The sequence below is a fragment of the Heptranchias perlo genome, chromosome 1 (genome assembly GCF_035084215.1).
Source record: "Heptranchias perlo isolate sHepPer1 chromosome 1, sHepPer1.hap1, whole genome shotgun sequence".
In the NCBI taxonomy this organism is placed as follows: domain Eukaryota; kingdom Metazoa; phylum Chordata; class Chondrichthyes; order Hexanchiformes; family Hexanchidae; genus Heptranchias; species Heptranchias perlo.
In genome coordinates this window covers 91,793,392-91,805,786 of record NC_090325.1, presented here as the reverse complement: position 1 = coordinate 91,805,786, position 12,395 = coordinate 91,793,392, and the positions used below count along the sequence as shown (strand labels likewise).

The window sequence follows — 12,395 nt, the reverse complement described above, 5'->3', positions numbered from 1 at the left end:
ATCCTGTTTTTCCCTCACTGATGCTGATGGCATTGGAGAAGTATGAGTTTTGGGATCGAAGACATTGTACTGCAGATAGATATCTAAATTATTAAATACATAAACTAGATGGATAATATTGAGCTGAAAGCGTTGTCAGGGTTTCAAAACACATAGGCTTTTGAAAGCACAAGCTTTTCAACACAGCAGGGGGTAATGTTAAAAAAAAGGCAACAAGGACATACATCAAAGGCTTCGGATCAGGAAAGCAATGACAGGTGTGAAAAAATGCATGGGCCTCTCATTTCTATCTGGTAATCTGTTCAAAAGAACTGGGATTTGTAAAACATCAAATAGTTTTGCATCCAGCATTTGGTCAAATGGTATAAGGAATGGATTTGAAGCCATTGAAGCAATCAAAATTGGAGACGTCAGGACCATTAAGAATGTCTGGGTGTAGAAATGTAAGGGGGCTATCTCTACATGAAAGGCCATAAACAGGGACAGTAAAGGGGCCTTTTACGTTCCATCATTCGAGCACATGGTCTTTTCTACATCATAGGGTCTCTAGTCACATGATCAAAGCCTAAACTGTCAATCATTGAGGCATAGCAACATGGAGCGATTGGACAAAAAGAATGACCCTCCCCAATCCTACGTCCTATTGGTAAAAAAAAATTATAAAAAGACAACTTTGAGAGAAGAACAGTCTCTTCTCTTCACCACCCGGCAGTCACAAGGAAAGCACACTGCAGTTGAACATCAGGCAAGAAGAAGAGGACCTCGAAAACTGAAGGGCTGATCAACCTTCAGGCCCGATGAGCAAAATCCTTGGTTTAATGGTTGTATTTGTATTAATGATTTGCCTGATGTGTGTATGAATTGTTAAGTCATTACATAATAACACTGCAAATTATTAAGTCTATAACAGGATTTTATAGAGGAAAGTCATATGTATGGTTTGATTTTGCTTCATAAATGCTCGTATGAATGATATCATTAAACAATTACTTTTGATTAATGAAACTCCCATGAGTGAGGGTGACTTTCTTTGCTTGACTATTTGCCCAATGTCCAAGAATCACACAAAATAAGGAATTCCCTACATTAGCATTGGGGAATTGAACACTTATTGCACTTTTGACATCCAATGTCAGCATCAAGTACTTACACCAAGAATGGCACATATCAAAAAGGAGCCTCTCACAACCTGAGACGGGCATCTTCTCCTGAACCAGGAACAAAATTTTCTGCTTTCCACATCAGCCATCCTTGTGGCCTCTCTGAATGAGATTGCTAATTTAGTGCCAAATAATTGTCAGTTTTGTGCTTTGGGCTCATGACTACTGGGTACATCACATACTCATTTTATTCAGCTTTTGTAACCAGCAGCGACAGGAGACTTTCAACTATAACAAGAGTCTGAGCTGGATTCCAACCTTAATCACAACAACGAAAGGGCAGCGTGATGACCCACTGTGCTACTCAGTGCCCCAAATCTTACTTTATTTTCTGACAAGTTCCCAGCTCAGAACAAAAAGGCTCCACTTTGTTATGTAGTTTTCACAGAAAAATGGACAGAATCATAGAATACAATCCTCTAAACACCAGTGAAAATCCCTTAAACCCATGTAATAAAAATAAATTTGACTTATTCAGCCACCATAATTTGTGGGCCCAATTATAAATTGTTAGAATTGTAGAGCGCAATCCCCTAAAACACCATGAGAACAAGACTGACTTATACAGTCACTGTAAAACAGGGATCATGCAGATAACATTCTATGTCTCGTCAATCTGAAAACAAGGAGTTACAAACTTCATTAGAATTTAATATCAAATATACCATGAAAAAAGGGCTGTTGCCTCTCAAAAATATTTCAGTGTGAAGACAGATACCAGTCCATTAGCATTTCAGAACTCAGATCTCTAATGACAGGAAGAGAGAATTTTAAGCGGGAGTTGATGTTAAGATATCTCCCAAATTTTTAATTTAAAAACCAGATTCTGAACAAATCACTATACAATTAAAAAACTCCTGTAAAGGGGATAAACTGGATGGAGTACAGGATTTCAAGATTCTTCTTTCACCCCTAGGAACTGGGTTTAAGTTCAGCCCAGAGTGATAAGATGAAAGTCTCTCTTCTGTGATAGCTGTAAGATCCCAAAATTAAGAATTGGACAGTCTGAACCCAGCCTCCAATGGTCATGAATCTACGAGGCAAAACTGCTCACAACTTTGGCATTAATTGGCAAATCTCATTCAGGGAGGCCTTGAGGATAGCAAATGTGAGAAACAGAAAAATGTGTACTGATGCAGTTGGGATACTTTTCCTCAGCTTGTAGTTAATTCACTTTGTTGAGACAGGTATTGTTCTTGGCCCAGGCCAGGTATAACAGTGTAGAGATTAATGCTGACATTTTGTAGGCAAAATTATCAATTTGCCAGGACTATCCTAAAGATATAATAGAACTTAAAGATGCAGTATCACATAACTTTTTTTTCTGTGGATTGGACTGAACTAAAGCAGCTTACCGTAGAAAACTGATCACTTCTGTTCTACCTATCCCTCAAATAATCAGTACAGCGATAAGTTCTCTTTCATTTTTGAAGAAGTTAAAAAAAAATGTACTGATGGCACTGACCTGTTTTTTATCCACTGCTTCTTAGCTTGGAATTGTCAGAAACTCAAGTAACCAGAAGTCAGCATCGTACACACTGTAAAATGCAATGTATTCTCTCCAACTCCAGATACAACAGAAACAGCAATTCAATCTGACCCAATTTCATCCCAAAACCAATAGACACCCTGATCCTCATGTGCTTAACAGCACTTCCAGACTCAGTGTGACAATGTCCATTCCCACAAATCTCATGTAAGCAAAATAAATGACCACCAAGATGTAAATGTAAAAACTCAAGAAAAAAGTGTGTAAAAAAAATCAGCTTCCTCATTTTGCTGAAAACATCTTCAAAACTAACATTCAAAACGTGTTTTGCTGGATAAGCTGCTTTAGATGTGCCCTTTATTCTTACTGAGAAACCAAAATGAAGAGGCAGATAAAGGACCAGAAAAAAATTAAGTAAATCAAGAAACCGTGATAAGTGAGGCCACAATTGTGTTTTAAAGTCCAAAGATTATAGGACTTAGTAAAGGAAGGAGGTGAGGACTTCCATAGTTTTGATGCTGTGGCAAAAATTGAGTTAGACTAGGAGATCAATGGCTTCAACACGGTGATTATGAAAGAAAAAGGAAAAGGATGTAGTGTATTTGAATAATGTAGTTGCAGCTTAGGAAGAACAAAAAAAATGGAGTACTGCAACTACAAAGGGATGCAGAACCAACTCTGTGTTGATATTCATTAAGACCTCCATTAGCTTGAACATTAGCAAAGATACAACAAACAATATTTAGCTTTGGCAAATTTTAGAGGAAGTGATAAAACTTACATTTCTACTCATGAGGAACCTTTTCATAAGCAATTTGAAGAAGCCGTGGCTGCATGGAACTTGAGGTTAATGTACAAAAGCCTAAAATTATGGTTTGCAACTTTGGATCTCAAGTGTAAGTTAACTATCTATAAAAGTTACCTTTATCAAGATGTTTTATACTGTCTCGTGCACAGACCTTTTTATTTCTTCAGAGGGTTTCAATCTTATCAGAGCTGATTTTAAGGAGGCTCTAGAGGGACATTGACACACATAAAGCACTCAACTTTTTTCAAACAGCAGCTGGGGAATAACGCTTAGGTATCCAATCATTTTGTTCGAAACATTTGCCACTGCACAGACATCCATGAGACAGAACTGGTCAAGCTTGTCTGGATCTAATCTTCACTGGGAACGTCATTTGAGAAAATTATGAGACACTAATATTTGTATAAGCTTCTTTGCCCATTCAAGGCACAGCAAGGTGGCAGCTGCCTTCACAGCATGTGTTGAATGAGTAAATTAACATAGTGAATTGCATCACGTAAATTAGAAGAGTCTGAAGTATTTTTGTAGCACACATTATTTTATCTCTATGCACTTAACTCCAGTAAAAGTTTGAAAACTTTCAAATGTCATCTTAGGAAATCATTTTTGATTAGGTCAACACTTCACTGCTGTGTCAAATGGTTTTTATCTGCTGCTTAGTACATATGCTCAAGTTAATTTAGATATTAAATAGCATTAGAATCATTAAAATAATTAAATGTTCTTTTTTAAAATAGATGATCTGATTAATATTTCATAAAATACTTGCCTTCCAAATGTCACTATTAATCTTTCCACCATTCAGCACAGCAAAATCAGTCCATGGTTTCTAAATATATAATTAATCACAGAGGAAGAAACACATATGCATAAAAACAGAAAAAGGACACGGCTAGCACATTGAAGGAGTTAGTTTGACAGCTTCTAAATGCTACAGTAACATTTCTAATAAAAACTGCTGACTTTCTAAAAGATTTGTGGTTAACAATTTACCATGTTTGCAATCTAATGTAACCAACTCTAATCTAGACACGCATGTACAACAGAGACTAATAAATTAAAAGAAACATAGACTTGTATTTACATAATACCATATTATAACTCTCAAACATCCCAATGCACTTCACGTAATGAATTACACAATGAACTGAAGCAATGTTGTTATACAGGCAGACGTGGCAGTTATTTTGCACACGGCAAGATCCCACAAACAGCAATGACATGAATTACCAGTTAATCAGTTTTTGTTGGTGTTGTTGAAGGAGAAATGTTGGCCAGGACACCAGAAGAATCCCTGCTCTTTGAATAATGCCAGGAAATTTTTAACTCCACCTGAACCAGTAGAACAGGCAGACAGGACCACAATTTGAAGTCTTATGTGAAGGACAGCGCCTCAGATAATTAGCATTCCCTCTATACTACACTGAAATGTCAGTTTTGATTATGTTCTCATGTGGAAATGGCCCAGTTTGTGATTAGGGGGAATTTGCTGACACATCGCGCAGCTGTTATTGTCAGAGGAGCTTTCAGGATTATACATTTTTCTTTCCTTAGGGTGTGGGTTAATGGAGTTTGAAAGCTGCTTGTTTTTTAAACCTTGTATTTGTTGGTAGTGTTGAGCATTTCTAGGTCACACACAGTGTACATCAGCATTAATGTCCAACTTGCTACTCACCCACACATCCTTGAATAAACTGGCACATTAAACCAAAGAGAACTACCAGTTTTAAAAACAGGTCCTCCACAGCCGCAAGTTTCATACTAATATCAGCCACATATTCAATGCAGGCAATGCAACAGATATAGATATCAAACCAGTTTTTGCCCACAAATAGATTTGTGTACCTGAGTCAAGTTGTATGTTATATACAAGTTATAACATACAGAAAGTGTTCAATTTTCTCATAATTTGGTGTCAAAAGTAACTAATTAAAACTGCAGGTCTTAAATTACATAAAAATCATGCATGGAACAATCCAAGGTCATAAAAGACACATCCAGACCACTGCAGTGCCTGCATCACAAAAACACGCCAATGCTCCCGTAGGGATTCTGTTACTTGGCAACCTGAACAAGCAATCAAAGCACAGCACCTCAGTAGGGGAGCAGGCATGGATGGCGCAGGGGCAACAGCAATGGTCTTGGAGAACAGTGCCAGGAACCACCACTTCGCTTTGGAGCTGTCCTTCTGAGGCTAGTGACTAAGATCTGATTGATACACATACACATATACGCTCAGTGTCCCAGAGCGCAGTTGTAGTTTCTATCCACAAGAACAGAGGTCCTACTAATTTAGAGAAATCTAACTGATATCAATGGCACTTAAGGTGCTTCTCTGTAAAGCAATAGAATGGATTTCACTCATGAGAAACGTGTAGGGCAAGTTGTGGCTTTATAGGAGATCAAAGAGCGTTGCAAGACTAAGGAAAACCCATTTATTTTTCTTTCAATTTACTTTCGACCTAGTGCCTAATGCAGCCCTCATGAACACACTGGAAGCTATAGCAGTGCATGCCCAAATCTTGGATTTTATCCAGGATGTGTACTCGAACTTCAGAACCCATGTAAAGGTAAATGAGAGGCTCACTGACCATGTCTCTGTCGAAAAAGACGATAGTTGTCCACTCATACCCATCCTACTCAATGGGCTCGAATTTAGCAGGCCTGCGGGTTCCCAGCGGGTGGTCCTCCGGGAGCGTCGAAAACGCGGACGGGTAATTGTGTGCGTCCCCCACGCGATCGCGGGATAATTGGACCCATTAAGGCCTGCTTCCGGGTTCTGCGCTCCCCAGCTGCGTGCCGGCCGGCTGCGCATGCGCAGTACCGTCGACGCGATGTAGGAGCTCCAGTTAAAGGGGCAGTCTCCCAAAGCCCCTCCTGCTGCAAGCAAGAGGTCTGGGAGAATGGCTCAACCAAGGGGAAAGGCTGCGCCCCGTTTTTCAGATCTGGCACTGCAGCTGATGCTGGAGGGCGTGAGGAGGAGGAGGGAAACACTCTTCCCTGAGGATGGGCGCAAGTTCCCTGCCGCCGCAACCAGGAAGGCATGGGCAGAGGTGGCGGCGCAGGTGAGCAGCAGGGGCAACACCCCAAGGACTTGGGAGCAGTGCCGCAAGCGCTTCAATGACCTGACTAGGTCTGGCAAGGTGAGTACACCAACGCACCCTCCCACATCCCGTCCCCACCATCACGCCAAGCAGATCACAACCCCCTCCTGCACAGCCACCACTGCGCTCCATCAGCAATCCTCACAGCCACTCATTCACCATCCTCGCCGTGCACGCAAGTACCCACCGTCCCTGACCCCACCCGAACACTACCACACACCCCAATCCCCATGCAATGGGATGGGCACGTGGCCCACACTTCCTCCCATCCGTTCCGCGCCACGCTCAACCCAACCACACCGATGCTCGATGCGTCTCACGATGCAAGACGCACCCACTCACACATCTGTGTTTTGCCTTCACAGGAGAAGAGGAGCAAGAACAATAGGGAAAGGGCACGCACCGGAGGTGGGCCGCCGCAAGTGGTGGAGCTCACCGACGCAGAGGTGGAGGCGCTCGACCTCGCCCGCACGCGACATTGCCTGTCGGTGGCCGATGGCGAGTGTGTCGCTGCCGAAACGGCCGGTAAGGGAAAGCTGACACTCAACACCCATGATCGCGAGTGACCGTATCATCACCTGCCATCAGGCGCACTGTCAAGTTGGTCCACATGCCTCAAAGTGCCCTCTGTTCTCTTGCAGGTGCGTCTTTGGATCAAGCGAGCATGGAGGGCGATTCCTCAGAGGACATGGCGGTCTCTGAGGGTGCATCGTCACATCAGAGCCAACCATCCACCAGCGCAGAGACACGCACCTCGGTGGGTCCCCCTCGCCAACTAGTTGGGGTAGCACTTGGTGAGTCACTGCGCACGAGTGAGCATGAGCAGACCCTGGTGGCAGGGGCAGCCGCGGAGGGTCCGCGACGGAGGGAGCACTCATCTCCAGGCTCTGCTCAGCCGGACCCAGATGCTGAACCCAGGGGGCCACCAGAGAAAAGGAGAGTCGTCGAGGGCCACCAGCTAATTGCTGAGGTGCTGGCAGAGGTGCCGCGCGCATTGTCCACAATAGCGCAGGCGATGGAGGAGTCCACCTCCTGCATGTGGGCATTGGTGGCGCAGGCACAGGAGGGTACCGGCGACACAGTGTCGCGGGTAGGTGCGGGACTGTCTGCGGTGGAGGACAGGCTGGCCTCCCTCGAGCGTCACGCACAGCTCCACTTCGAGTCCTTGCAGGCCCTCACAACGTCTGTACGGATTCAGGGTGAGCAACATTCCGACGCCACCAACAGGCTGAGGGATACAATAGGGGTGGCCTTGCAAGGCCTCACACATGCCATCCAAACTGCCGTCCAGCAGGGTGGAAGGGGTGATGTGGGCCGAGGCCAAGAGAGGGATGATGGTGACCGGGGACATGGAAGCGGGGACGCCTCTCAAGGCGTCCCCACGTCCCACCCGTCGCCCACCTCTCAACCAGCACCCGCAATGGTGCCTCCTCTCCAGGTGGCCGAGTCTGCCCCTGCCCCGGTGCAGGAGGAGCAGTCTGTGGAGGTGCCCTCACGGGCACCGAAACCCAGGGGCCGTCCGCCAAAAGCATCTACCCGGTCAAGGCAAGAAGACGAGCAACCTGCCACTACCTCTGCTGGAGCCACAGGGGTAGCACCACGTCGGGGTTCCCGGAGAAGAATTCCAAAGGCCTTATAATCACAAAGGGAATACACCAGGGTGTTTATTATTTTGTACTTTGTTTCTTAAATGATGTCACATTCCACATATTAAATAGTCTATTCTCACCACTCCTGCCACCTCTCGTCCATTCGTCCGCGGCTTGTGCAGTAGTTGCGTTCCGTGGAGGCCATCATGACGGCGAACACCTGCTGCCACCCATTGGGCACACTGCTGTGGGTGCAGGATTACTGGCAGCACTCTTCAGTGGAGGGGGCTGGTATGGCCGCTCGCATGTGCAGGTGAGGAGATGCGAGCGCCTCGCAGTGTCTGACTCTAGGAGAACCGTTGACGTATGAGTGCGTCCCTGGCCCGGCGACCATCCCGGTGAGTCGCGGCTCGGCGCATGGGTCGTCCAACATCCTCGGGCGCGTCCTCCTCCTCCGCCTCCTCCGCCTCCGCCTCCTCCTCCTCCTCCTCCTCCTCGCCCTCGCCTTCCTCAATGTGGGTGGCGGGTGTGGATGGGGCCTCCTCCAGCGGCACCCCTCTCTGTTGGGCCATGTTGTGCAGGGCACAGCAGACAACTATGATTCGTCCCACTCTGAATGGTGTGTATTGGAGCGCTCCCCCAGAAAGATCAAGGCACCTGAAGCGCATCTTGAGAAGCCCTATGGTCTGCTCAATTGTAGACCTGGTAGCAGTGTGGCTGTCATTGTACCGACGCTCCGGCTCGGTGATGGGGTTCCTCAGAGGTGTCATGAGCCACGTGTGGAGGGGATACCCCTTGTCGCCGAGGAGCCAGCCGTTGCCGGCGTTGGGTGCCTGCAGGATGGGCGGGACGGCGGACTCCCTGAGGACGAAGGCATCGTGGCAGCTGCCGGGGTATCTGGCGCACACGTGTAGGAATCTCTGGCGGTGGTCACAGATGAGCTGGGCGTTCATGGAGTGATACCCCTTCCTGTTGATGAACAGCCCTGGCTCATGCGGAGGTGCCCGTATTGCGATGTGGGTGCAGTCGATTACACCCTGCACCCGTGGGAAGCCGGCCATGGCATGGAATCCAACCGCCCTCTCCATCTGGCTGCGCTCGTCCATGGCGAAGTTGATGTAGTGGGAGGCCCTGCGGAACAACCCATCGGTGACCTGCCTTATGCACTTGTGTGCAGAGGACTGACAGACCCCGGTGATGTCCCCGGTGGCACCCTGGAAGGAACCGGATGCGAAGAAGTTGAGGGCAGTGGTGACTTTGACGGCGACAGGTAAGAAGATGCTGCTTGGTCCATCAGGGAGCAGCTCGTCGTTAAGGAGGCTGCAGATGTCGGCGACTACCTGGCGATTGACTCTGAGCCTCCGTATGCACTGCTCCTCGGAGAGGTCCATGAAGCTGAGCCTCGCTCTGTACACCCTGTACGGAGGGTAGTGCCTCCTGCGACGCATCTCTCTCTGCGGTTGCCCTCCCTCCTGCTGTGCAGGTGGGTGTGCCGCAGCACCGTGTTGGGGGGCCCCACCTCTCCGAGGCGGACGGCGTGGACTGCGAGGCTGCTGGGGCTGGTCATCCTGTTCGTCCTCCGACGATGTAAACGCACCACCCATCTGGCAGGTGTTGGTGTGAGGGGTTGTGCAGGGTCGGTGGGTGGGTCCTCGGACTGGGGCTGCGGTTTCGTGTCGGTCTGTCCTCTGGCTTGGCGGGGGTTGGTGGAGGGCAGGGGTTGCCCTATGTGACGCGGTGGCCTCCTGCGTGGGTGAGGGCGCTCCCCCGTGGAGCGCACCTTGGCACCTGGCACAGGCTGCTGGCTGCAACACGCCTGGTTTGAAGGGTCCTGTTTCCCCCAGTGTGGGAAACTGACTGCTTTGACCGTAAAATCCCACACTTCCTCTTTTGACAGCTGCTTCAGCTCATTAACTGACCACAACGAGCAAGTTAAGTGCTGTCAAGTGGAACCCCGCTGGCTTTAATTGCCTGCGGGATTCCCACCAGCGGGGCTTGCGCGCGCAGCCCCGCACGTCAGCGCGGTACCCGGAAGTGGCCGGGATTTCGTCCGAATCCGGTCACGTGATCGGAGATCGGGATTTTCGGGGCCCCCCCGCTGGAAACCCGCAGGTAACCCGACCCTAAAATCGAGCCCAATGTGTTCATCAATAATGTGTGGATGGTATCTTAAGGGGTGGCATCAGAGTGTCTGTTCTGAGCATTTCTGAAAGAATTATAGTGTTCCTTTTTACAAATAATACTACACTGCACTCGACACTATCTTGAACAATGATCTCTGTAACTGAGGAGAAAGGGCAGGTTGCGAGTGCAACCCGATGGATGCCACTAGAATCACGTCCGGCACCAAAGGAGTAAGAAAACGTCAAATCAGAAGATACATACAACGTGGAGCACAGTAGCCCATGATAATACTGGACTAGCAACCCAAGGATTGTGAGTTCAAATCACACTATGGCAAATTTGGAAACTGTATTCAATCAGTGTCTGGCATCTGATGAAATCACTCTGAAAGTTGCCACTGTTTCACTTTAGGGAAGAAACTTGCCATCCCTATCTGCTCTGGCCTACATGTGCCACCAGTCTCACAGTACACAGTCGAATCTTGATACCCTCAGGGCAAATAAGGATAGCCAATAAATACTGCCTTGCCAGTGTCACTCACATCCCAAAAAACAAATAAAAATGCCTGTCTCACTGTTTATGGTATTTTTTAAACCTGCTTGATTTAATCTCATAATTCAGAGGTATCCATCCTCCTTGATACTATGGAAAATTCTCAATCAAAGGCACTACAGCTGCACCTATGTAAAGGAGGTCTTCTTGGATTGGGACAGTACAAATCGCCTTATCGTATCAGGATTGTCCTACTGCAGTGATGCTCATAGAAACATTATTGTGGCACAAAAACCACTGTACAAAGCCACCAAATCAAAAGCAGCTCTACGCAAGCTCCATTGGGATCCACCCAAAGTGCTCTGACAGCGCAGCTATGTTGTGTTGGCTTCAGTCTGATGCCTGGAGCCAACACAATACCGCACAATCCAATCAATGTCATTGCATGTGGTGCTGGACATCAAATTATACTTGTGGGCCCCATACAAATTTTCCATCCATTAAAATTATGGGTCTCTTGGGCTGGGAGCAAGAATTCATAAAATTTACTCAACTTTTAATGTGCATGGGATTCTGATAATTGCTTTAATTTTGCTCACTGCAGGCTTAGATTATCTGGTTTGGGAAGAGAGTTCACATTCCTCATGTTTGGATGGAAATGCTGGTCTGCCTTATTTTAGGGTTGGTAATTGTAAGCAATCACCTCAATTGTTTTGATTGCTTATTCCATCTCTTCAGGCCTATGGGAGGATGTCACAGGTCTGAATACTTCAAATACCTATCGTAATTCCTAATGAGTCAGCTTTGTGCTGTACAAAAGGCAGCCAAATACCATTGTAACTTTTGATTGCCATTTCCAAAGGCCTGCCTTGAAGCATAGAATCATAGAAAGGTTACAGCATGGAAGGAGGCCATTTGGCCCATCGAGTCCGTGCTGGCTCCCAGCTAGTCCCATGCAAGTAACCCACTTCTGCCAGTGGGGAAGACTGAAAGGGTGTCTCTGAAGATAGGGGTTGAATTGACAGCTCCTTGTCCAGGCAGAGAAATATATTTGGCTGCTTCCTGCCAGTTCTTTGTTTATCATTGTACCACAGCCTGTGTAGAGGTGGACACTGTATGATGGAAATTTCCTCCAATTAAATATTGGGAAGACTGAAGCCTTTGTCTTCGGTCCCCGCCACAAACTCCTTTATCTAGCCACCGACTCCATCCCTCTCCTTGGCCACTGTCTGAGACTGAACCGGACTGTTTGCATCCTTGGCCTCCTATATGACCCTGAGCTGAGCTTCCCACCCTACAGCCTCTCCATCTCCAAGACCGCCTACTTCCACCTCCGTAACATCACCCGGCTCTGCCCCTGCCTCAGTTCATCTGCTGCATAAATCTCCATCCATGCCTTTGTTACCTCTCGACTCGACAATTCCAATGCTCTCCTGGCTGGCCTCCCAGTTTGCACCCTCCGTAAACCTGAGCTCATCCAAAACGGTGCTGCCCGTATCCTAACTCACACCAAGTCCGTTCACTCATCACCCCTGTGCTCACTGATCTGCGTTGGCTCCCGGTCTGGCAACGCCTTGATTATAAAATTCTCATCCTTGTTTTCAAATCCCTCCATGGCTTAATCCCTCC

At 47.1% G+C, this 12,395-nt stretch overlaps 1 protein-coding gene across 3 annotated transcripts in view; it reads right to left on the bottom strand.

Moving 5' to 3' along the window:
• Window positions 1-12,395, bottom strand: part of LOC137324256 (amyloid beta precursor protein binding family B member 2-like) — a 275,413-nt gene that overhangs the window by 102,191 nt on the left and 160,827 nt on the right. For all 3 annotated transcript variants that reach the window (XM_067988401.1, XM_067988415.1, XM_067988408.1), the window contains exon 6: window positions 4,227-4,286. In XM_067988401.1, the coding sequence (XP_067844502.1) occupies window positions 4,227-4,286 (60 nt within the window). The remainder of the gene's footprint in view (window positions 1-4,226; window positions 4,287-12,395) is intronic.